Here is a 24,436-nt window from a genome sequence, read left to right as displayed (position 1 = left end):
TTTGTTTAGCCCTTTTTTAAAAAAAAAAAAAAGTCATCTTAAACAGGAAAAAACCACACAGAGCCAAGGAAGGAGCAGGCGGCAGCTCTCAGGAATTTGGGGGGAGATTTGTGTCCCAAGCATAAAGAAATCCAGTCCTCGCCATCAAAGAAAAAGCAGCTTCACTTCCAAATACCCACCAGAAATGCCCATGGGCAAGGGAAGGGGGATCCGAAAAACTCATGTTATGGCACCGCAACAGGCGCCGTGTCAAAGCCTGTCCCAGCAGCTCATGGAGTTCAACTGGACACACAAAAAAAAGACTTCTTAAAAAATTTTGTCTTGAAAGTTGTTTTATTTATCTTGCCACCTCTCAACCAACACAGGGTGTCAAAAACCTTGTTGGTACCGTAACGTGGCTCTGGATATACAGGGTATGTATTTCAGAAAGGAAACTTTCTTGTGTTTGTTCTTTAAATCCTATTTTTAGTCCCTGTGGCTACATTCTGGGTACGAGCTGAGCTGAGCTGAGTAATGGCAGAAGCATCCTCCCAAGGCTGCGGGTCACCTCAGCCATCAGGTCTCCGGAGGGATAACATCCAGCCCCGAAAGCATCCCTGCAGCTGAGCAGGACTTGGCTGTATTTCCCCGTGCTCACCACGTTTTCACCCATCCCCACAAGCAACCAGTGCTGCTGCTTCACAGCACCCAAGCCCCCTCCCAGCTCAGCACCGGGACACTGAGAGCCATCTGGGCTTGTCCCAGCTGGAGGCAGCCGCATCCCACCTCATCCCTACCCAGCGCTGGATTTTGTGGAAAGCCTGAGCTGTTTCCCACAGCTGGCTGGTCCGAAAGCACAGCATCCCTGGGGATGCTCAGCCTTTGCTTTCATGCAGTATCGCTGCACAGATGTGCACGAAGATCAACCGCATCACCCGAGCAAGGCAAGACACAGATCTATGGGCTGCAAGGACCAGGGGGGACCAGCGCTGAGCACTGCTGGCCACATCCCTGCCTCTCTCGGGAGCCACCACAGCCCTGGGGAAGTTCAGACTCCAGAAGAGCGTGGCCCTGCGCTGCCCTGCCACTGCTCTCACACACCGGCGCAGGCCAGCGGCCTCCCAAAAGCTGCGGCAGAAGATGCAGCGAGTGACGAAGCCACCACATGGCATGGGAAGGGCTGGAAACCTGTGCTCTGCCCCCACATCTCCTTTTTATCCACTGTCCCGGTTTCACTTGTACCTGCAGGCACTGAAGTTGTGGGTCACAAGATTTCACGTCACCTGAAAAAAGAAAAAAAAATGCCCCACAAGCAGGAAAACACATCGCGCTTTTGGTAAATCCTCTGCCCAGCTGAAGATCACACACACATCTTCCTGCTCATCCCGGCTTCTGGGTTAGCCAGGTGGGAAAGGGGACACCAAAACCCCTCGCTCTGAGCATGGAGGGATGACCAAGTCTTCCATTTGCGTGGCAACCAGGAAACCCCCCAAATTCAACCCTTTTCCAACTTAAAAACAACAACAACAACAAAAAACCCGCAATGGGAAATTCTAATTTCGTTTGGAAATGTCATTTCCAAATTGCACATGAGAAATCACGCTCCGACCTAGCGTTGCTGACAGGCAGATATTTATCCCCACAAAATTTCCACATAAACCCATCAGTTTTGTCAGTAGGTCTGGACAGCGGGAGCAGAGGGGGAAGGCAGCGGGAGGGGAGCCAGGAGGCACAGGGACAGGCAGCTCTGCCCGGCGGGTCAGAGCCACGGGCGGCTGTGAGCCCCCTCCAACAGATCACTGCAAACACAACGGGTCTCCTTGAGACTCGTTTTGAGGCAAGATGCAGCCTTTCCCGACACATTCAGAGCGAGTATCTCATTTGTTTGGTTTTTTTTTTTTTCCAAACTAGTTGTGCCATTCTTTCCAATACATTACACCAATGCAAGCCGCTGCTCCCGAGCCCCGCAGCACTTCATCATCCAGCGCCGCCGCTCTCGCCCGTGGCGGAGCGGATCCTGTCCGACATAGGCTTCTCAGTCTATTAGGCAGAGTTATTCTTTTGCTCTGTGTTTTGATACTTACAAAGCCATTACCATCCCTCGCATGCACATCCATCATCGGGCCTTCAAACTCCAGAAAGTCCCAAAAAACTATTTTCCACTCACCATGCAGCCTGCCAGGCTCTGTTCTTCTACTCTGCGCTGCTTCATCCATCGAAAGACATTTCAGCAAGTTCCGAGTCCAACAAAATAAACAGATGGCAGCCTGAAAAGGTGGTGATTTTTTTCTGCGAGGGGGGAAGCGGGGCAAGGGATACAGCAGGGAAGAGCTGACTCCCGTCTGCCTTCCTTCTGGTTGGAAAAGCAAACAGGGGCTCCAGGCACCGATGCCCGTCTGGAGCCGGGGGTGCGAGGCACCGTTTTGCAAAGCCACGGGGGCTTGGAAAGCTGGGGGGAAACGGTCATGGCTGTCTCCTGGGCTCAGACTCCCCCCCCAGCTCCACAAGCACCGCGCCACAGGGGTGCACCCAGCCCGGTGCCGGCCCCCCCCCCCTCCCTCCGCGTGCCCCCAGCACCCTGCGATCACCGTCCATGCCCTGCACGGCTCTGGAAACCCAGCACGTGCCGTGCACCCACATTTGGCGAGGAGCTGGTTCACCATCATACCTCTGCACCGCCCCGACAGCTCGCTGGCCACGACCACGTGCTCCCCAAAAGGCCATCCCTGTGCGCCCACAGAGCAGCACCGTACCGCAAAGCACCAGCCCTGCTACAGCCTGAGGGGCTGCGGGCGATGCAGAGAGAAGCAGCCCTGACCATCGCCAGGGCAAACCAGCCCCGGGGCTGCCCCTGAGCCCGGCGCGGGCACTGAGCATCACTGCATCTTGACCCAGCAGTCCCCAGTTCAGACTCACGGGGAAGATTTATGAAAGGATGTGGCCAGATGAGAGATGGAGACGAATAGCCTTGAGGAGAGGCTGATTTCTCCCTTACAAGAGGAATAGAAATTAATTTATGAATTGGGTTAGTTAAGTTGCCAAGTGGCTTTGATGCAGTTTATTTTTTTGCATATGTTCATGATCTATTGCACAGCTGTCAGAGGGGGAGGAAGGTCCTATTGAGCCGGAGCAATGCATCACTCTGGCAGAGGCAGCCAACAGCTCTCAGCAAAAACCAGATTGCCCTTTAATCGGCCACGGGTTGGTTTGCTGCTTTCCCAAAGCGGGCGCCTCGCTCCTCCCCAGTTCACCCTCGAGGACCCGGAGCCCCGTTACATGCCGCAGAGGTGGGGAGTGAGGCAGGACCCCCTTCCCCATGCTGATGGCCAAGCACAGCCCACCAGAGACACCGCTGATGCAGAGCCTTCTTTCATCTTTCCCACCCCTTCTGTGTTTTGGTAGGACCTACAGCAAGTCAGCAGAGTCCCCAGGGAGATGTGGAGCGGGGACAGGGTGGCGAGTGCTTTATTCCTTACCAAGACTGCACTTTTAGAAAGAAACAACGGAGGGCAGAGCGAGGATGTGGCGCTCAACGAAAGCAAGTGTGGGGACCCGTTACACCACGCCTGAGGGACCCCCCTTCCCTCCAGGGGTCACCATCCCCCTGCACGCCGAGGGACAGACCAGCCCGGGGGCTCAGCCCCGGCTCCCCGAGCCCAGAGCAGCGCGGGCGCCGGCTCCCCCAAACTTCCCGGCGTTACAGGTGCTTGGAGGCTATTCAAGACACGAAGTAATTTCCTGTTTGAAACAGTTGACAAATCTGCACAGAAACTGGATAACCCTTCGTGTTTCAGGGAGATCCCACTGCTCCGGCTCACGGCTCTTCTACAATACCCTTTTTCGCCCCCAAATATAAGGGGTGGGAGGGTGTGTTGAGCACTCCTCTCCATCCCACGTCCAAGTGGCTTCAGGTTTAGGACAGACACCGTGTCCTTCTGTGAGGTCTGTGACAAGCGCATGCAGTGGCCACGTGCCCGGGAGATGCCCCAGCCCAGAGGGGTTCCCAGTCCCACAGCCCCATCCTAACACCGACCCCAGCCCAGGAAACACAGCAGCCACTGCGTCACCCTGCTCCCTCCCGAAAGCCTCCAGCAAACAGGGCTATTTAGGGAAAAACCTTGGTAATTAAATTATCACATAAATACAGCAAAACCAGCTAATGCACATTTCTAGGCTTGATGACTCTTCTGTTAATGGTTGCTTTATAGCCAGAAACATGAGAATTAAATCCGACACAGGCAATAGCCCCTTTGGGGTAAGAGGTGACACTCGGGGCTCCAGCCCTCTGCACCCACACGCTTGCTGGGGTGGCACCAGCACGGCCGGGCTCACCCACTGCAGCAGCAGAGCAGGTCCCAGGCTTGTTTTGCCGGGTCCCAGGGGCTGCAGCAGGCTGCCCCTGACCACCAAGCACAACCCGGCCCCCAGGAGCTGCCAGGGCCCGGGGCTCAGCACCCCTGCTCCTGGGAAAGGGGACAGCACAGAGCCCTGGAGAGAGGGGAGATGCAGTCCCTGTTTTCTGAAGTCCCTCACTACAGAGGGGACTCCAAAAACAAATGAAGGGAGGGAGATGAATTAGCAAGAGACGTGGTTGCACACAGATGGTCATCTCGGGTTAATCTGCTCTGAGTCACCTTCTCCCCGTCCAAGTCACCGGACTGCACAACCAGGTCAGCACTCAACACTGCCACCAATTCCTCATCAGGACACATCGTATCTCCCCGCTTTGGTGTTTGTCCCTGCAAACGGGAAGCTCCCAGCCCTTGTCTTTGAGAGATGTGAACATCCAAAGGATGCACAGACAACAGACCCATCAACACGCGCAGAAGCCTTTCTTCCACTCACCCCCACACACACCACAGAGCAGCAACACAGGTTTCACACCTTTGCTCTCAACGATATCACTCCCGGCACTATCGCTCCCAGCAGGGACCCACAACCCAGCACACAACCGCTCCAAGAAGTGCAAGCACAGAGCTGGCGTGACCCTGCATGGGGCAGCATGCTCAGCCCCACCACAGTCCCCAAAAGCAGCAGCCAAGAAGCTCCATGATGGCAAGAGCCAGAGATAACTGACCAGCAAGCCCACAGCTTCCTCCTCACTTGAGATACTCACGGTAAAAACAAGGATCAGGGAGGAAAAAGAGAAAAGCCCTTACCTTGCAGCCCCCGGAGACCTTGCAGCCACGTTCCCCAGTGAGCACCATCATGCTCAGCACCTGCAGCCGCTTTTCACCTGGACCAGCCCCAGCAGCATCACCCTAGAGCCCTCCGCCCCCAGCCCGCCCTCCCTCTGCTACAGCATCCTGCTCTGGGGGCCCTTTTTTTTTTTAACTCGTAGTGCTGAAAGGCAGCTGCTTTGGGGTGGAACATGGCAAATATTGCCTTGCAGAGACTCGGTATACCTGGGCTTGGGGGAAAAAGCTGAGGCCTGGGAGGGGCAGAGGGGATAAAGAATCACTTTCTCAATGAGTGGCCTTAGGGAATTTGAAGAGGAAGGATGCTGCAAATGAATTTGCAGCATCCTTCCTCTTCAAATTCCCTAAGGCCACTCATTTGCAGATTTTCCTTGGTCTGCAAGATGCAAACAGAGCATTGCCACTGTGGGAGCAAACAGGCGCTGCTAGCCCAGATGCACGGAGCAAAATCCACGCGAGGGAGGTGACCCATGGCATTTGCTGATGGAGGGGGTGCCCAGGGTGCAGGGACCAGCTCCAGGTCAGCTGGAGGCTGTTGGGACATCCCTGCTCGGACCAATGTGGCACTGGAATTTTTTTGGATGAGTTGACCTGCCACCCTGATGTCCCCTTGCTCCATGAACTGTCTTCCTGCGGAGAAATCACAGCCCCGAGTGCCTGAGTCAGCTGTGAATCCCCAGCACTGCTCAGACACTAAATGCGGCACTTGGTGGTTGCAGAAGGGGAACCAGATTGCACAGAGGGAAGAGCGTAGCTGACACCAAAGCATCACTGGGGCTCCCAGGCAGGTTTGGGGGTGCAGAAACCACCCAGGTGGTCCCAAAAACACCAGGGACTAGAGTGAATGATGGAAACAAGAGGAGCACTACAGTAGTTTAGGGAAAGACATCTTTTGCTAATTAAATCCAAGTGCAAAGCCAGTAAGTATGTCCCCCCCCTTTCCTACAGGGTGAGTTTGGACCTTGCAGCCCCGCAGGACGTGCAGATGCCCCAGCACAGTGCTGCCCACTGTGGGGTTGGGGGGGCATCGGGGGGGGGGGGGCAAAAGCACCCGTGGGCATCCTGGGGCCACCATCAGCTGCACCCAATGCAGCAGAGGTGCTACCATCCCTTTTTCCATCCTCATCAGCACTCTTCATCCTTTCCACCTGCTCCCCATGCCCCCTCCATATTCACCTCCCTCTTGTTTCCTCTCCTTCCTCATTCTCAGCCCTGGTCTATGTTGAAAACCCTTCCCCAGGGTGGCTGTGGAGGCTCACGCAGATGCAATTTACCCCTGTAAAAAGAAGCAGCATTTGGCCAGTCTAACTGGTACTGGTTCCTCAAGGGAAGAGACGTGGCCTTAGCAAAGAGACAGTTCTGCTGGTGGAAATGGATCTTCAAGGACCAACCCCGTAAGGGCCACTGCAGTGATGAGTTTTGGTGTCGATGGTGTCTGGGAGGGACAAGGGCTGGGCGGGTGTGGGGTGAAGGCTTCAGGGCACCATCATTCCCCCATAGCTCTTTGCCCGTTGGTTTTCCGCCCGCCCCCCCCCCCGTTTCCTCCCCAGAGGCTGGCCGGGTGCGAGCCCACAAGGCACAGATTTCTCTGATTAGGCAACGCCAGGCAGCCTCTCCCCTTTCGCTTTCAGCTGCTTCTTCCTCCTTGTCCCCGAGGCGGCCCCGAGCGCAGCAGCACCCGCTCTGCGACGGGCACCAGCCACGGCACAGCCATGGACCTGAGTGCCCGGGAGCCCCTCGTGAGGAAGATGAGCATCTCGTATCGGACCTTCCCCGAGAGCGCTGGCAGGAGGCTCGACAAGGAGTACCTGCGGTAAGGTCCGGGCTGGGGCCATGGGGCTGGCTGTGGGGTGGGCTGTGCCCCCCATCCTGCGAGCACTGGGCTGGGGGGAGCCAGTGGCAGAGCTGGTTCATGCTGCTCTCGTTCCCGAGTTGCCTTGAGATGGGATCTCATCCCACCCAGTGTGTGCTGTGCTGGGTGAGCCCACTGGGAGAGCTGCGGGTGTACGTGCTTTTGGACATCCAACTCTCGTGGGGGCACAAGGTCCTGCTGGAGGGCACGGGGAGCTTGAAGGGAACCCCCTCTCTGCTCTGCTGGGACAAGCCGGCTGGCAGCTGGGCTGATGGGGCTGCCCGGCTCCGGCTTCTGCTTTTCTCGGTTTGTCGAACCCGCTGAAAAGCGCAGAGGAGAACATCGGCGGTGCCTGGGGGGACGGGCTGTCACCCCCCCGCCACACGGCAGGAGCGGCTGCTGCTCCGCTCGGAGAAACCCCACCAGCCCAGGGCTGTGCAGGGCCATTCCCGGGGAAAATCCCTCCGTGGGTGTCATGAGAACCTCGGCAAAGGCTGGGGGAAGCTGCGAGACAGAGTTAACGTTTCTGCCGGGTGCGATAAGAGCGCCCAACACATCCTTCTCCCTCCCTCCCTCAGGAGCCTCCACAACAAGCGGCTGTACCTGGCTGTGTTTGCCGCTGTCCTGGGGAACTTCAATTTCGGCTTCGCCCTGGTCTACCCCTCGCCCGTCATCCCTGCCCTGGAGGCTTACCCCAGCCCTGCGCTCAGGCTGGACCAGCACACGGCGTCCTGGTTCGGGGTAAGGAGCGGGGTTGTCCCTGCCAGGGGTGGGGGGCAGAGCCAGTGGGTGTGCAGGGGGAGCCCGGACCCACCAAAGCCCCTCTCCGTGTCTCCCCGCAGTCGGTGTTCACACTGGGAGCGGCGGCGGGGGGGCTCAGCGCCATGGTGCTCAATGACCGCCTGGGCCGTAAACTGAGCATCATGTTCTCGGCGCTGCCCTCGGCTGTGGGATACGCGCTGATGGCCAGTGCCCAGGGGATCGGGATGCTGCTGCTGGGCCGCGTGCTGACGGGCTACGCCGGCGGCGTGACATCCGCCTCCATCCCGGTAACGTGCCATGGGAGGGAATTAGTCAGGGATTTGCATGGCGGGAGATGGGCCAGTGCCATAGCTGAGCCTGGGGCATCCTGCTGCTTTTTGGAGGCATCAGCAGAGCTCCGGGGCTGGTTATGGTTGGGGATGGGGAGGATGCACTGAGTTAACAGCAATGCCATGACCAGCCCGGCCTGCCCCCAGGGTGCTGGGCTTTCTTGTCTGCAGAAAAGGGAAGGCAGGTCCTCAATTCCTGCCCTGTTCCTCCCAGCAGTTATTTCCTCCCATGTTTACCGAACGCCAACCTCGTGTTGCGTGCAGAGGGGAAGGCAAGAATTGAGTAACCCTGGAGCACGTCTTTCCAGTAATGGGAGTCTGAGCATACTGCTGGAGCACTTCTCCCACCTTGGGGTGAGGAGGGAAGCGGCGGTGCCTGCAAGGGTGTCCTCTCCACCTGCCAGGACCAGCTTGTGCTGCTGGACCAGTCAAGTTTCCACCCTGAGAGGGCAGTTTCCTCAAAGTTTGGGGTTCCTCAAAGTTTGGGGTTCCTCTGGCTGCAGTGGATGACTGCAAGGTGACAGAGGACAGGTTTTGGTGGTGATGGCTATATATTGCAGCTCTGTTAAGCGTGTGTTGTCCTGCTCCAGGTCTACATCTCGGAGATCTCCCACCCCGGGGTCAGAGGCATGCTGGGCGCCTGTCCTCAGATCATGGCAGTGCTGGGCTCCCTCATCCTGTATGCGCTGGGCAAGTATCTCTGTATTTGGAGGGCAGGAAACCCTTGGTGAGACCTTAGGGAGGGGGAATTTATTTTAAACTACTTTCTCAGCAAGTTGATGGATTCCTTCCCCTCACAGCCAGCTCACAGCCACCACCACGGGTGTGCAAATGGGGTCAGACAGGATCGCCCATGCATAACCCACACTTGTGCATGCGCTTAGAGGGATGAATCCATAACCCACATGGACCCGTGGCCATCACCATGTCTGCAGACCCGGGTCCTGTCGGGGTTTCATCAGGGCTGAAGAGCAGCACACAATGAACCGCATGTGCATCTCCTGCCAGCGTTGTGCCCTGGTTGCTGCAGGGTCTTGCTGGAACCTCTAAGATTTGGGAGAGTTCCCCCATATTGAACATCATCTGAAAATGCTGCTTTGCTGGGAGAAAAACATGGAAAAACTCTCTAGTTTTTGTAAACTAGTCCAGCTCTGGAGCCCCCAACATAGGAAAGACATGGAGCTGCTGGAGCGGGGCCAGAGGAGGGACACAAAAATGCTGGGAGGGCTGGAGCCCCTCTGCTGGGAGGACAGGCTGGGAGAGGTGGGGGGGGTCAGCCTGGAGGAGAGAAGGCTCCGGGGACACCTTAGACCCTCTTCCAGTGCCTAAAGGGGCTCCAGGAGAGCTGGGGAGGGACTTTTTCCAAGGGCGTGGAGTGATAGGACGAGGGGGAATGGCTTCAAACTGGAAGAGGGGAGATTTAGATGAGATATCAGGAAGAAATGTTTCCCTGTGGGGGCGGTGAGCCCCTGGCGCAGGGTGCCCCGAGGAGCTGTGGCTGCCCCATCCCTGGAGGTGGTCAAGGCCGGGTTGGATGGGGCTGGGAGCAACCTGGGCTGGGGGGAGGTGGCCCTGCCCAGGGCAGGGGGAGGAACTGGATGATCTTTAAGGTCCCTTCCAACCCAAACCATTCTATGATTCTATGAAATTTCCTCCCCCTTCCGCCCCCGGATTTATTAAATCTCTGCTGATGGGGTGCTTACGTGGAGGCAAGGCCAGGACTCCCCTCCTAACTGTGCTGCTCCGGCAGGGCTGGTCCTGGACTGGCGCTGGCTGGCCGTCGCAGGGGAGGTGCCCGTGCTCACGATGATCGTCCTGCTCTGCTTCATGCCCAACTCGCCCCGGTTCCTGCTCTCCCAGGGGAAGGACGACGAGACCCTGCGGTCGCTGTGCTGGCTGCGGGGCAAGGACACGGACTATGCCCGCGAGTATGAGCAGATCAAGGAGAGTGTGAGGAAGCAGGTGAGGAAAGGACAGGGCTCACCTCCAGCACAGGGGAGATGTAATGTGAAAACTGCAAAATCCAGCCTCCTTTGGGCAACTCCTGAGCCATCTTCTGGGTCCTGTATGGTGCCCAGTGGTGACAACACCTTGGCTTTCTGGCTTTGTCCCCTCCAGAGCCGGCGGGTTTCCTGTGCTGAAATCAAGGACCCTTTCATTTACAAGCCCATCCTGATCGCGGTGGGGATGAGGTTCCTGCAGCAGCTCTCCGGTGTCACCTGTGTCCTTGTGTACCTGCAGTCGATATTCAAGAAAACATCCGTCATCCTGGTGAGCCCTGGGGTTCTGCCTGTACTCGGACTGCTCCATCTTCGGTGATGGCTGCCCGATGCTCCAAATCCCCTGCAGCTCTAAGACCCCAAATTTGAAGCCTTTTTTAAAGCACCTGGTTGGCAGCGACTGCCAGGTACCTGCCCTGCAAAAGGCTGCATGACGGTGGGGAGCAGCACCAGCCCCGCTGTCTCCCCACTCTCCTCCTCTGAGCTTCAGGCTCTTCTTCTCTGAGCTCTCCCTACAGGAAGGTAGCTTTGCAAAGTCATCAGCCAGAGTCAAGGCAACACATGTAGGAATCTGTCCTTTCCCTGGCTCTCCCACCTCAGCTTCCCCACTGCTTTTGCTGTTGCAGAAACCAGAGTATGATGCAGCTCTTGTTGGCTTGGTACGTCTGTTCTCGGTGGTGATCGCTGCTGTGTCGATGGACAAAGCTGGGAGGAAGATTCTTCTTTTTGTATCAGGTATGTCTCTCTCTCCCCCACTGTTGTGCTCTTATTTAAGGTTTCCAGGAGCTCTGCAAACGTGCAGGAGTGGAAACCTCAGCCATACAGGACTTGGGTAGGGAGTGGGGGAGGTCTCTTTCCTTTGGTGTTGTCTCAGCTCCTGAGCAGTTCCCTAGAGCTCGGCCCTTGGCACGGAGGGGATCACTCACCCATCAATCCCACTATGCTGTTGCATCTCTCCACAGCTGGTATCATGTTGGTCTCCAACCTGACCATGGGTCTCTATATCCACTTCGTGCCAGCTTCTCAGAACAGCACCATCACCAACAAGACGCTGGTGAGCTCTGCCAACCTTCCTGCTGAGCCGACCAACTACATCACACTCATCCCACTTCTGGCAACCATGTTCTTCATAATGGGTATGTGCAGAGGGCAAGAGCCCAGGACCCACAGCACAGAGCTGGGTGTCAGCCTGGGGGCATGTCTCTCATCTGAGACAGGGTGATGCGGAGCAAGGAGACGAGGGCTTGGAGTTGGAAGGAAGGCAGATGTCCCTGGAAGACCAAGAAAGATGGCATCTGAAGTCACTTTGAGGACTGACAGAGCATGAATGGGGGGGACTAGTGACTGATGGGGGAGCAGGGCAGGATTGCACAGGGCTCTTCTGCACTCCCCGGTGGGCTTCAAAGCCTCAACAGTCTCACCTTACCCCTCCTCCTCTGCAGGTTATGCCATGGGCTGGGGCCCCATCACTTGGTTGCTGATGTCAGAGATCCTCCCTCTGAAAGCCCGCGGGGTGGCCTCGGGGCTCTGCGTTGTTGTGAGCTGGCTGACAGCCTTCACCTTGACCCAGTTCTTCCTCCGGGTCGTGGTGGGTACTGCCCTGGGAGGGTGACCATCAGCCCCTCCTCAGACCCCCTCTGCACCAACTCATGTCTGTTTTCTGTTCCGCTTCCCAGGAAGCCTTCGGCCTCGAGGTGCCCTTCCTATTCTTCGCTGTCATCTGCGCTGGGAACATTTTATTCACGGGCTGCTGTGTTCCAGAAACCAAAGGCAGGTCCCTGGAACAGATCGAGGCCTTCTTCAGGACTGGCCGGAGGTCGTTCATGAGGTAGGAGCTGCCATCTACCAGCTGCACCGGGCCACCAGTCCACATGCTCAAGGGCAAGAAAGAAAGCGGTTGTGCTGCTGGAGATGGAGGCTGGAGCTCTCTGCGAAGGCAATGGAAGAGGAACAGGCAGCAATGACTGTCTTGCTTTGGATGTAGAAGTTGCCAACTGGAACTTTACCTTCTCTTCCTGTCATTCAACACTACCTGTTGGTCTCTGGGCAACATGTCAACCCGAGGTAGAGGACTAGGTAACCAGCACCAGGCTGGAGATAAAGATGTCCTGGAAAGTAGAACACGTGGCTGTGGACAAGAGATGATATGCATCCGTTGCTCAGCAGCCACCAAAGCAGCCTGAGAGCCCGAGGGTTTGGCTGGAACAGAGTTAACAGCTGTAGCCATTTTGGCAAAAGTTCATCATGTAGTTGCAAGAATAAAATGGTTTTGCCTCCAACTGCGAGCTGTTGCCTTTATTCACAAAGAAGGGAACTGCAGGCGGGTGGGATGGGAGAGGCAGACCAGGACTGTGACAAGGGGACCGCAGCAGCCTGCAGCTTCCCAGATGAGTCTCATGTACTTGAGAATTTGAAAGAGGCAGAGCCAGATATTTTGTATAAAAAGCTGCCACATTTTATTGCTCTAAAAACACACATTACACTAGAAGCCTAATGAACAAGACCAAATACAGTTCACAAAGGAAATCCAGGACAAAGCAAAGAACAGGAACAGACAAACATTCAGCTGTAGTGCAAGTGATTCACTGTAGGAAAGACACAGTGGGTACTGACAATACTTTGCACTGGGATGGGTCCTTCCCACCCCAGGGTTTTACTGATCCACAAAGAAGAAGGTGGATGCGCCTCCATCACGCTTGTGTGTGGAGCCTCCACCTCCATCACTTTGAGATTTCAACTGCATAGTTAGTAGCAAATTGCTCTTACCTCTTTCCTGTGTGTCCTGCAAGATTAAGGATGTTTTTATTTTTTTTTAGAGCCTAACAACCCTAGGTAAAAAACAGCTGCGGGAGGTGCTTATGGCTGCGAGGAACGAAAGGCCTTGCTGAGTATCACATCCAACCTAACTCCTCCCAAAAGGGCAGCACAGCAAAGGCTGAGCTGGGACATAATTTGCCCAAGCATTTGTCCAACCTCCTGAAATGCACTTGGTAGCCCGAGGGCTGGTGGAGATGTTTGTGTACTCCTATTCCTGGAACATTCAGCCTGCTGTGACAAGGAAGCATGGGGTCACATAGCATATTTGACCCAGATCTCAAGATATGCTAACTACTATTTAGATCCCCTGTAGCAGGAGATGAAAGAAATCACCTAAGAGAAGATGTGCTTTATCGGATGATAATTTAAAGCAGCCTGCGACAGAGGAAGAGAGATGGGCCAAAATCAAAACCACAGAGAAAATTCAGTATTAGACCTAACCTTTGCAGCTGAGACCCATTTCCAAAAAGACGTTCGGCTCTGGCTGGAATATGACTATTTCTAAGCACGGCCTGATTACAAGAGGTCTCAAGAGCCTCTGGTTTCCACTGACCTTCTGAAGATCAGGATCTCTGGCAGCTTTGTGCTAGAGCATTCTTTCTTACATGGCTATGGACCAGGTCTTGATATCTTCACTTCAGTGAAACCCTTCCCTGAAGAGAAAAAGATGACAAAGATGAATTGAGCTTCCCAGAGCTCGGTTTATGGAGGAAGTGCCCAAATATGAAATGAGGTTGGACTCTTCAGGTCCTGTGAGAACCTCATTGGAGAAGTATTTTCTGAGTGACCTCCTTTCTTCAATACAGAAAGTCTGAGAGTTTTTGCTACAACATTTAGAGTCTGAGAAACCACAGTGGCTCTTTCCAGAGGTAGAATAGTCTTTTTATTCACTGCACACACAGAGAATCAATTGGTGTTACAAAATGAGCTCCTGCCCAGAGCCACGAGGTCTGGGTAGGCAGCAGAAAGTGAGCTTCTGCTCTTCTCTTCACGCCCAATGGACAGCCCCAGGGGACAGTGGAGCTGATCAGCACAAGTGCTGTCAGCTTCATGACCGGGAAGAGTCGCACGCTGTATAAATGCATGTGGGTAAGAAGCACACAGCTCATGTGGTGCGTGGTGTAACAGTCCATTGCTAAGTGCATGTGTGCTGCCAGTACCCAGGTGTCTTTCCACACTCACCAACAACTCACTGTAGTCACTGCATCACCCGCTCTTGAGTTCTCATGTAACAAAACTTCTGTCCCATCGTCTCCCAAGAGGCCTTTCCAAGACCCAGCAAGCAGAACCTCTTCCACAGAGACCCCATGGATTAGCCATCCAGCCTGGATCCCATCAGCAGGGATTGGGTTGAGCCTGTAAATTCTCTAGAGCAGGGCTTTTAACTTCACTTATCCTTACACAGCTCCAAGCACCCTGATGGTGCCTCTAAACACAATTAATAACCACCATGCACCGTGAATGGGCGTATTAACTACTGTGATGCTACTACTCTAAAGGTTCCTTCTATCTCCACAAAAACAGTGTCTTGCCTACACGGAGGTGAGACCATCCACTAACTGTCACTGCAAAAGCCATGGGTGCTGTCACCAAGCCACATCTGCAACGATGGCAGCATCTGGCTTGGTTTCAGCTGCATCACAGGCAGCCAAAATTCCCAAGAGCTCTCACTCCAGACACGCATCTGTAGGAGTCAGCACTCTTGGAGCACAGATCTGAGACACCTCCTGTTGCGGCAGGCACAGAGACACCGAACAGTCCCGGTGTCTTTAAGCATTGTGGCCAAAGGCTCCAGCTCAGCTCTTCCAGAAGAGTCCCTGAGCCCTATCTTCAACTACAGCGTTGAGCTCAGAGCTGAGCTTTGCAACCTGCTAATGGTGATGCAGATCATTCACTTGCCTTGGCCCTGGTGTCAGACCCAACTGCCACAAAACACAGCATGACCATACTGCTGGCATCCACGGGACTTCTACCGTTGGTGCCAAGGGAGCAGAGCGGATCCGTCCGTGCCGATGAGCCCTCCAGGTGACCCGGAGCAGCGTCTGCCTGCGCCGGCCCCAGGGACTGTCCTAATGCCATAGACCAGCAGCAACCAGGTAAAGCCCGGGAGGGTCCTACCAGTCCTGCAGTTCATCACCGCGGGCGCAGCTCAGCCTGCGAGCGTTACTCTATCGCCTCTGCTTTGCCTTTCGCCTCCTGTCACTAAAGCTACTGCGGAACTACTCACAGAGCAAAGCAGTCACTACCAAAGACATGCTCGTAGCTACGTGCATCAGTCTGCAGCATTCCTCTACTAAACACTACTTCAGTCCCCAAAACCCCCTGAAATCAAAGCGGATGTCCTGTGAGCTAGGCAGGACTCTGCACTTGAACCACCGGTACAGGTACTGCGCAGGGCCACCGCCGGCTCGAAGGGCAGAGAGACGGTTACCACTGAAGTGTCCCACGGGCTGCAGTGTGTTCCTCCTGCGGCACCCCGTTACCGCAGGCAGCGTGACACACGCAGGAGCTGCGGTCCCTGCACGCACGCACAAGGAAGGCCAATACCCCGTGTATTTGCATGCAGCAACAGGGATGCGGCCCGGAGCTGGGGGCTCCGAAACAGCGCAGCCTTTATCGAAACCAGCTGCATCTGGGCTGGCGGTGCCCGTTCTGCGCCCCAGACGGGCTGCTGTCAGAGCCATCACGGTCCAGAGGCCTGGGGGAAAGGGGCTTAGCACTAAGTGGCTGCCCAGCATCCAGCTGCACATAAGTAAACGCAAGCTGCATCCCCGACTGGTGTAAAGCCTCACACCTCCCTGAACTCCAAGGAAGAGACAAGAGCTAACGTGAGCTGGCAGCGTAACCCCCCATTCCCAGGGACCGCTCTGCTTCTGCCGCAGTGCACACGCTGCACCCGCACCCTGGCACCTCCTCCGGCAGCGGCTCCATCCCAGGCTCCGCCAGGGAGGTGCTGGTGTCGTTCTGCTAACGTCAATATACACCGTACTTAGAAGAAGGACATGTTATATCGATATTTTCCAACACAACACCGCTCGGAAGCCGCAGAGCGGATGGAGGACAGCCCCTTCTGACAGCCAGCGCTCAGCCTCCAGCAGGGTTTCTCAGACCATGGCACAACCCCTCTGGTACCACCGTGAGTCAAATGGGACCACCACGGGTTGGTGGCAGCGGGAGCTCATGTCCCAGGGCAGGGGAGCAGGAACGGGCTGCAGCCCCCGCTGCCACTGCTCTCCCGCCTCGGCTGCCGAGTTCAAACCTCCAGCCCTGCACTTACAGCCCCGTTTTCCTCCCTTCTCTCTCCCAGAAGAAGGGGAAAACAAACTTTGTCGACATGCTTTCCAAAGTCTGAGAAACGCTCCAAAGGCTGAAATAGGATTTTACAGTATCCCAGTTATAGCATGCCAGTTACAGCAGCCAGGGCTCTCCCTGGGTTCAGAGAGCCCCCCCAGTGAAACGAGGCAGTCCTTTGAAGGGCAGGAAACAGAGCACTCCTTTCTCCTATGTCCAGAGAAAATGAGTCCTGTGAAAATACTTAAATAACTAGAAATAAATTATTCCCCTTTTTCCTAAACAAAATAAAAAGCAATCATGTAAAATCAAATAAATTAAACCCCCCAAAAGACACCATGATGAGAAGAGGGGGATCTGGACTCAGTGAGCGGGTTTGTTCTGCATGATACAAAGCCAAAAGAAAATGCAACGCGAAAACCACTGATGGAGCCTGGAATAAAGCAGCAAGACATCCCAGCTCTCCACACTGAACTGGTGCCAACTTCTCTGTGTTTGCAAAGGAAGGATATGGTACCTTCCCATACAAAACCAGCCCGGGACTGATGCAAAAAGAACATGAGCCCAAAGAGAAAGGCTGTACCAGACAGAAGCAAAGAGCGGAGGGACGGGCCACGGGAGCAGGAGCAGATGAAGAGAGTGAGAGATAACAGAGCAGAGGCCTGGGCTCACGAGAGAAGGACGCTCTTGCACATCAGTAACCTTACACCAGCAAAAAATCCCACTTGGCTCAAGCAATAGTACCCTTTTTCAGCTGAGATAAAGCAAACCTTATTTCCCTTCTTCCCCAGTAAAAGAGTGAAGCTTAAGAAAAGTCCCCTTATTAAGACAAAGTAATTAATTCTTATAATTCAAGTAAATTGCAGTAACTGCCTGCAGCGTATGCAGAGGAATGGGGGGGACTGTGCTTTGTAGGTGCCAGGATCTGCTCCAGCACCTCTGGCAGCTCCTCTGCAGAGATGGTCACTGCCTTTATATGTTTTTTTTTTTGCTGGAAGTCCTTTCCCACGCAGCGATGCCTCCGATGCCTGGTCTAACCGGACCCATATTAAAATATACTCAATGGAAGAAGACCAAGCTTGGGCATCACCATGTGTTGTTAAACCCTGGGTTAGTGTATCAGACCTGGGAAGGGCCACACCAGAGACTGTTACTAAAAACGTGTAATGTGCAATGGCAGGTTATCCCCAGGCACAAGGCCAGCGGCTCCCTGACTCCCATGAGACCAGCGCAGGCACGGAGGTGGCACGTCAGCTCTGTCCCTCCCCACCCCAGCTGGAGAGCAGTTCCCAAGCGAGCACTGCATCCCAAATGAGCCTCGGCTGGTCATCAGGCTTCACTCCAAAGAAAGGCTGCCTATTCAGGCTTGTAAAGCAGCACTCAAAGAGCCAGCACCTCTGCAGCAGAAAAAAAAATAAAAATTAAAAAATAGGGGGACTGTGAGATATTTGGTTGAGGGTTGAGGAGAGCGGGACCAATGTGCTGAGGTCTGTCTGCTGGTGTGAGAAGAGGGCACAGCCTGCCCCAGCCCCTGAGATTTCCAGATGCTGCAGTGTCCAGGGAAATCGTGACGTAACGGAGAGGGGAGTGGGCAGAGGGAAGGGCAGAGTGGATTTCCATATCTTCACCATCTCAATGTCCAGAAGAAGTTACCCAAAGCTTGAGTGCTTCAGAGAGCCTGTCCCTCAAGGGCGCCTGTGAGCTTCTCTTCATCCATTTGCTTCTGCTGCTGGTGGATCCGGGCATAGGAAATGGCATCTCCCCTGCAGAGAAAAGGGACAGTGTGGGGAACGTGAGCTCTGGGTGCCCACCATGGTAGGTGAGCGCCTGGCACAAAGGTCTCCCAACCGGGGCCCAGCACTCTCCATGCTGAGGGATGCCAGGAGTGAAATGGGACTTGTTGGCTCTCTCCAACCCCACCAAAGCCGCTCACTGCCCCCAGAGTTGGGGTCCTCCGTCCAAGGGCTGCAGAAAGAGGGCTAGGACCCACAGGGCAACCTAGATTGAGCTCCCAAGGAGAAGCTCAGAGCTTCAGCAAACGCTAGGACCTTCCTTCTCGGGCTTTGAGATGATGTCAGGGAGATGTTCTCCGACAGCATTTACACCCACAACCACGGTTAGTATAAGAGGAAAGCGCAGCCTCAGGGAGGAAGATGGGGGTAAGGGCTGGTAGTCCACCTTCCCCTTCCCTGCCCTCCACAAGCAGACAGATCTCTCTTACTTTTTGCCGAGTGCCGACAGGCCATAAAGCACCCCGGTGGCAAACGCGATGGCATTTCCAAAGAGCGTGGTGAGCGTCAGGCTGAGCACGACGGGGAACACAGCCATCCTGGAAGACAGAGGCAGCCCTCAAAGCCAGGCTCCGCTTCCCACGGGATGCGGGGATGCTCATCCATTGCAGCATGCCCACGGGCATCCCAATGCGGTTCCTGGGATGGCTTCACCACCACAACACACCCCACCGGTGTCCTCACCCACAGTAGAAAGCAGCTTTCTGCCAGGGCCGCAGCTTGTCTGCTCTCGAGGAGACGGCGTTTGCAAACTCGATAAACTGGCAGCAGAAGGGCGCTTCGCACAGGAACAGGATGAAGGCGTTGAGCCTCCAGATAGAGAAAACCAGAGTTAATCCTGCCCGCAATGTCCCCAGCCCCCACCCCCCCGGAGACCAGCCGCCCCCATGGCCAAACGCAGGCAGAAGGGAATGGCAGGGCTGGACCCCACTGCACTCCCTCCCCCCTTCTTGATAATTCCCAAACCCTGGTGCCCCAGACTTATTTTGGATAAAGGTATCTCAGTATTTACCTAAAAAGGAGTAAAGAAAGAATATAAATAGAATAAATCCAGCATCTCAACCCGCTCGATGGAGCGAGATCTGGCGATTCTCAGAGCCTGACGAACGTTTCACTCAGGTCCACCGCCCAAGCGGGGCAGGTCTGCCCCTTGCCCAGTGGTGTCTAATTAACCAAACCTCCCTCCCGGCAGAAAGAAGAAAAGAAAACTCTGCTCACATCATCCACACGCCAGCCGCGATGTTCAGGGGGTTGATGGTGACGCAGTTCCAGAGACCAGCGAAGGCACAGGCTGGAAAGCAGAGAGGCTTTCAGTGACCATGAAGACCACCAACCCAGTGCGCCCATGGGGGCAGCGGGGCCGGAGCCGGGCAGGCAGGGCTGGCTGCTCCTCCCACCTCTGCCCTGGCACCTCGCAGCCACACCAGCATCATTTTGCTCTCCTGTATTTTGGGCTCTTTGGCAGAGCAGGGGCTGCCCAGAAGAGCCCTTGCCTTGGCCAGCACCTCCCGGCACTGCAGAGCAGCCTGTCCCAACCAGCGCAGGAGAGCGGGTGGAAAGGGCTGATGGCCTGAAGAGGAGCCCGAGATGCTGGGGAGAGGGTTTCTTCACAGCTCCTCCAGCCGGGGATCCTTTTGGTGTCACAGCGTGACACTTGCATGACTATTTCACAACAGACCATTTGCTTTTACATGGAGTTGCATACGTGGCAGCCCGGGTTCTATTTGCTAAACAATTCCTGCTTTGTCCCAGGATGAACAAAGAGGACCCAGCAGGCACCCGCCCCTGAGCAGCACAGGGAACCTTCCGCAAAAACATGACTTGCAGCACCGAGGCACAGGGGCAAACAATAAAAAAAGCAGAGGTGAACCCGGTCTCTGCCACACACTGCTGGTTCTGCCCTAGAGATGGGCAGAAAAGAGCCAAGTTTGGGTCTCCACTAATACAAATGGAAGAAAGCAAAGCAGAGCCCAAAATAGCCCCAGCACTCCCGGCTCCGTGGTGCAGGGAGAGGAACCAGGCAGCAGCGTCCAAGCCGAGGTGGCGTGGGCCTCCTTCCTGCCTCATTAAACTTGCAGAGCGTTGCCGGCACCCGATACGGCCCTTTCCCCCTGCCGACACCAGCAGGCTGCCGGTGCTGCCCGGGAACCCGAGCCCGGCAGGGAGGGCAGCAAGACCCGGGCTGAGGCTGCAGTAAACGACACCACCCTGCAAAACGCCGGATAAAATGATATAGCCCTTAGAGGCTGTCTGGGGGATGTTTAGCAGCATAGCTGAGCATAGAGCAGCAGAGTCCATCTCTGCGACGGAGACCAGCCTGGGTTTGGGCGTTTGAGATATCTGCGTGTGTTTTGCTACGGGGATCCCTGAGCGGCGCCGCTGTGAGCAGTCCTGACCTTCAAAAGCCCGGCACATGTTTGCAAGGTTTCTTTTAAGCAGTCACTGCTGAATCCTCCAAGTTCCCTTAAAAATAGCTATCCTTATTTACCGGATTGGGAAACAGAGCTGCAGGACTAGATAGGACCAACTTAAGGTCACCCCACAAGCAAGTGACCCCCTGGTTTCAGGAAACAACCAAACAAGGCGGTTTTTAAAGGTTTCCTAGGACTATTCCACAGGACTCAAAATCTTACGGGGAATCCAGCAAGAACAAGAGCAGCCAACAGGGGAGAAATGCCAGAGGACATGTTACCAGCCATGGTCCAAGGGCACTTCTCATCTTCCCATCACAAAGGGACCAGTGTCAGCGTCCCCACGCTGCAGGGGAAACCGAGGCACTGGGGTGGGATGACCTGCTCACGGTCACACATGCAAACAGCTGGAGAGCTGGAAAAGCAATGGCAAGCAGGGTTGCTGGGAGCAGCAGGCAGCTCGGAGAGCAGGGCACAACGGGGAGGTTCCTAATTCCTCTCTGTGACCAACAAACCCCTGGATGCTGACGGGAGAGGAGCTCAGGGGAAGCACCACAGGCTTGTGACCCCTGCTCTCACCCAGGAAAGCACACTTCTGAAAACAACGTTAAGTGGCTTTTGGGCACTTTATAATTAAGCAGAACAGCAGAAATCAGCTGCACCTCGAACATCCCCGAAACGCAGCAGGGCTGGGGCAGAGCCCTGCCGGAGTTAACAGCGCAGAGGAGTGGAGCAGCCAAGAGCTTCACAAGGGCTACAAACTGATCTCAGCCACAGAGCAGACCTGGGGAGGCACAATATTATATTTTTCAAGCAGGTTTTTGGCCTTACTCTTTTTTTAATCTAGCCAGCCAGGGGTGTTTTTTTCAGGGTTCTGGTTCGGTTTTATCCTCAAACACCCCAAAACAACCCCTGAGCACTAAGTCTCAGCTAAGCACCCACCCTGGTTGCCAGTGGACTAATGACCCAGCAAGCCTGAGCTGAGCAAGCCCATACGTCAGCGCGAGCACCAGCCAGCGGGAAAGGAGTCAAAGGTTTATAATCGCAGGAACACTGCACTCGGTGGCAGTTGCCAACAGCCACAGAGATAACGATTCAGTGACCTTCGGTCTCCTTGGCAGAGCAGCACATCCCACAGCAGCCTGGTACATCCTTGTCCCACCGGGATGGGATCGGCTCCTGCCTCAATAGCCAAAAAGGGGACGGAGCTGCCAAGCCAGAGACTTATTTTTGCAAAACAGAGGCCTCGCAATAGGTTTAAAATGCAGATAATGCTCAATGGCACGTAAGCTATGGAAGACAGACAGTTCTGCCATTTGTTTCACTGCTGTCCCATCTCAAATCCCTGAGGAAGCACAAATAACTGGGAGCTAAAATGGGGGGGGGGGAAGAACACCACCCCCCACAAAGGCTCTATTCATCTCAAGCAGCTGGTCACTGTCCTCAACACAAGCCTATTTTTGCTCCGAGAGCATTTTACAAAAGCCACAGACTCTCCTCATCCTATTACAAACCGGAATTATTACGAGGGAGAGAAGGGACTTGCCAAGGTCACCAAGCCAGCCCGTGCACGAGCCAGACGCAGAACCTGAACCTTGTTCGTCTTGTTCCTGCTCTGGCCCCTGGACCTTTCTGGCTTAAGCAAGTCGTGGTCTGCAGGTGTTTGTATGTGGTAGACGTTGTCCACCGGTCTCACCTCCATTAACAAAGTTTCTCTTCCTTTCTGCAGGGAATTTTTCCTTCTGTAAGAAATAATCCAGCCCCGTAGCAGGGCCACAATCCAGTTGCTCAAAATCCTTATGAATTAATTCTGTTCTTTCATAGCAAGCTCTGAAAAGAGCAGCCTTGCCATGTTATTAGTCGCCCCTTCTCCAAGCTGTCCACCTTCAGCAGGGTAATGCTGAACAAGGGGCATTTTGAAGAGGGCCATTACCAGCACAGGGCGTTGGACATGAGTCATGAGTTCTCAGAGCTGTGAACAAAAGTTTGGGAAAATAACCCAAGTATAATTCAGCTGCTTTGAAACACGAAGACAGAGGAAAAAATGTCTTCAAAGACTTGCACTTTAAGGCACTCATGAGCTCCTCTGGCACGAGGTGGGCAACACCACCAGTGCGACCCAACAGCCACCCTCTCCAGCTCTTCACCCTCCAGCCACATCCCCCGGAGCTCCACATGGGCCAAAGCCACATAAAAGGTGCTGAGGCTCCGGCTACAGCCCACGGGAAAGACGCCGTTACACAAACCCCCACCTGGGACCTGCGCTGAAGACACGTCCCAGCCGGTCTCTTGGCCTTCTGCCGGGACCAGACGCGCGGGGGCCTCAGGCAGAGCGTGGCGAGGACAGTGCGTTTTGCCCCGTAAGAGCAGCCCTACCAAATCTTTTCACACCTCCAGAATTTCACCGCCCGAGACGTAAAGCAAGAGCGGCACATTTTTTATCCGCCTAGCCGAAACGGGCTGCTCCGAGCCTGCCCAACGATACCACGGTCTACAAGGTGGGCTGCAAAAACGCCGTGGGCTTGTGCAGTCGACCCCGAGGCAAGAGGCCGGCATGGGATGGGGGCAAGGAGAAAGGGGGATCCAACAAAACGCTACAGCTGCGGGACTAAATCAGGGCTGACTGCGCTGGCTGAGAAACACTCTTGTTTTACTAGAAGTCGTGGACCTGAAGCAGGAGAAATTCTCCATCCTGTGCTCTGCAGGAGATCAGGCTAAGCGGTCATAACAGTCCCTCCTGCTTTTAAGAGCTATTAATCTCTCCACAGAATGTAGCAAAACAGCACTACGGGACAGGCTGATTTCTGGCAAAGTTGCAAAGGCTCTTTCCCTGGGAAAATTTCTTTCAGCAGCAGGTAATTCAGAGCGCAGCCAACTCGCTTTGCTGTACGCCGGCTCCCTTCTCCTGCCTGTCCCAGATTAAACCCCCTAAAAACACACAACACAAACCAAGTCCATTATTCACCTTCAAAAAAAACGAAAACCAACACAGCCAGGCCCTCTGCGATCAACAACAGGCGTAAGGGGAAACATGCCCCAACATTCAGGATGGGGAAAGAAAATAAGTTGCAGGAACGCACAAACACCTGACAGTCAAATAGGATGAACCAAATCCCGCGGCCCCTCTGCAAGCCCTGAGCCTGACCCCGCTGAGCACCCTGCGCTCCGTGCTCGCAGGAAAAGCATCGTCTGTCGGGTTTCTCTGCCCTCCCGCAGGAGCCGGGGCTCGGCTGCCGCTCCCGCCACTTCCAGCGAGTGCTGCATCCCACAAGAAACTCGAGGATTTGCGGATCCCCCCATGACGTCCCTTCTCCCAGGTGCCAGAGTGCAGCACGTTCGGTGAGCGCAAAGGCCATCCCTCGTGCGCCCGCTAAAACCACCCCACTTCAGGCATGTCCACGACTCTTCCTTCTGCCCGAAACACAGCAAACTCATGTCTAGAGCAGATGCAAACCCCATAACCCCAAATGATGGTTTCATGGCACACCCCCCCGACACAGAGGTGACCCTACCAAGCGGCAGGCAGGACCCCTGACCCGCGCTTCCCCATGCACAGGCGGCGCCGAGGGGGGAAACCTTTGGGAAGGGGATACTTACACATGCCCCCGATGACCCCGGCAATCCTGCAGAGCCACCTGTACCACCAGGTCATGCCATCATCAGCGGAGGAAGCCTCTGGGTCAGGGGCTCCTGCTTGGAACTGCTCATCCTGAGAGCTCATCGCACCCCTGCTCCCGGGGGAGTCAGGGGGCAGCACCCCGCTCCCCGCCTGAGCCCCAGCAGTGCAGGATGCTCCCCCAACCCCGGTGACGCTCCCCCCGTGTCCCCCTCCAGCCAGCCCCTAAACCCAGCCCTGCCGCTGCCGGGTCTCTCCCCAGACCCCCATGCAGGGCCCGGCCCCCGGCGGCCCCCCCAGGGCTGACAATGGAGGGTCTCTGCCCGCAGCAGCGATGCCAGCGGCCGTGGGAGCTGCCTCCACGTCTGCCTGCGTATTGCATTGTGGGTCC

The 24,436-nt window shown here is 55.3% G+C and overlaps 2 protein-coding genes across 2 annotated transcripts; one reads left to right on the top strand and one right to left on the bottom strand.

The window, feature by feature from the left end:
- Positions 1 to 6,889: 6,889 nt before the first annotated feature.
- On the top strand, positions 6,890 to 12,391 carry SLC2A6 (solute carrier family 2 member 6; the record flags this gene model as incomplete). Its single annotated transcript, XM_082492471.1, has 10 exons — positions 6,890 to 6,990; positions 7,608 to 7,770; positions 7,872 to 8,078; positions 8,711 to 8,822; positions 9,871 to 10,082; positions 10,239 to 10,391; positions 10,747 to 10,855; positions 11,083 to 11,256; positions 11,563 to 11,708; positions 11,797 to 12,391. 10 exons carry the CDS (start codon positions 6,890 to 6,892, stop codon positions 11,950 to 11,952), a joined length of 1,533 nt encoding a protein of 510 aa, XP_082348597.1. The 3' UTR covers positions 11,953 to 12,391.
- A 5,506-nt stretch (positions 12,392 to 17,897) lies between these two features.
- CACFD1 (calcium channel flower domain containing 1) lies at positions 17,898 to 24,150 on the bottom strand (the record flags this gene model as incomplete). Its single annotated transcript, XM_082492737.1, has 5 exons — positions 17,898 to 17,991; positions 18,450 to 18,557; positions 18,703 to 18,828; positions 19,237 to 19,309; positions 24,027 to 24,150. The coding sequence occupies 5 exons, from the start codon at positions 24,148 to 24,150 to the stop codon at positions 17,898 to 17,900; spliced, it is 525 nt and encodes a 174-aa protein (XP_082348863.1).
- Between the last annotated feature and the right edge of the window lie 286 nt (positions 24,151 to 24,436).

Source organism: Vanellus vanellus (genome assembly GCF_965231255.1).
Source record: "Vanellus vanellus genome assembly, chromosome: 18".
NCBI classification, from domain to species: Eukaryota; Metazoa; Chordata; class Aves; order Charadriiformes; family Charadriidae; genus Vanellus; species Vanellus vanellus.
Note: the sequence above shows the minus strand (reverse complement) of the source record. Positions and strands in the feature narration are given on the sequence as shown.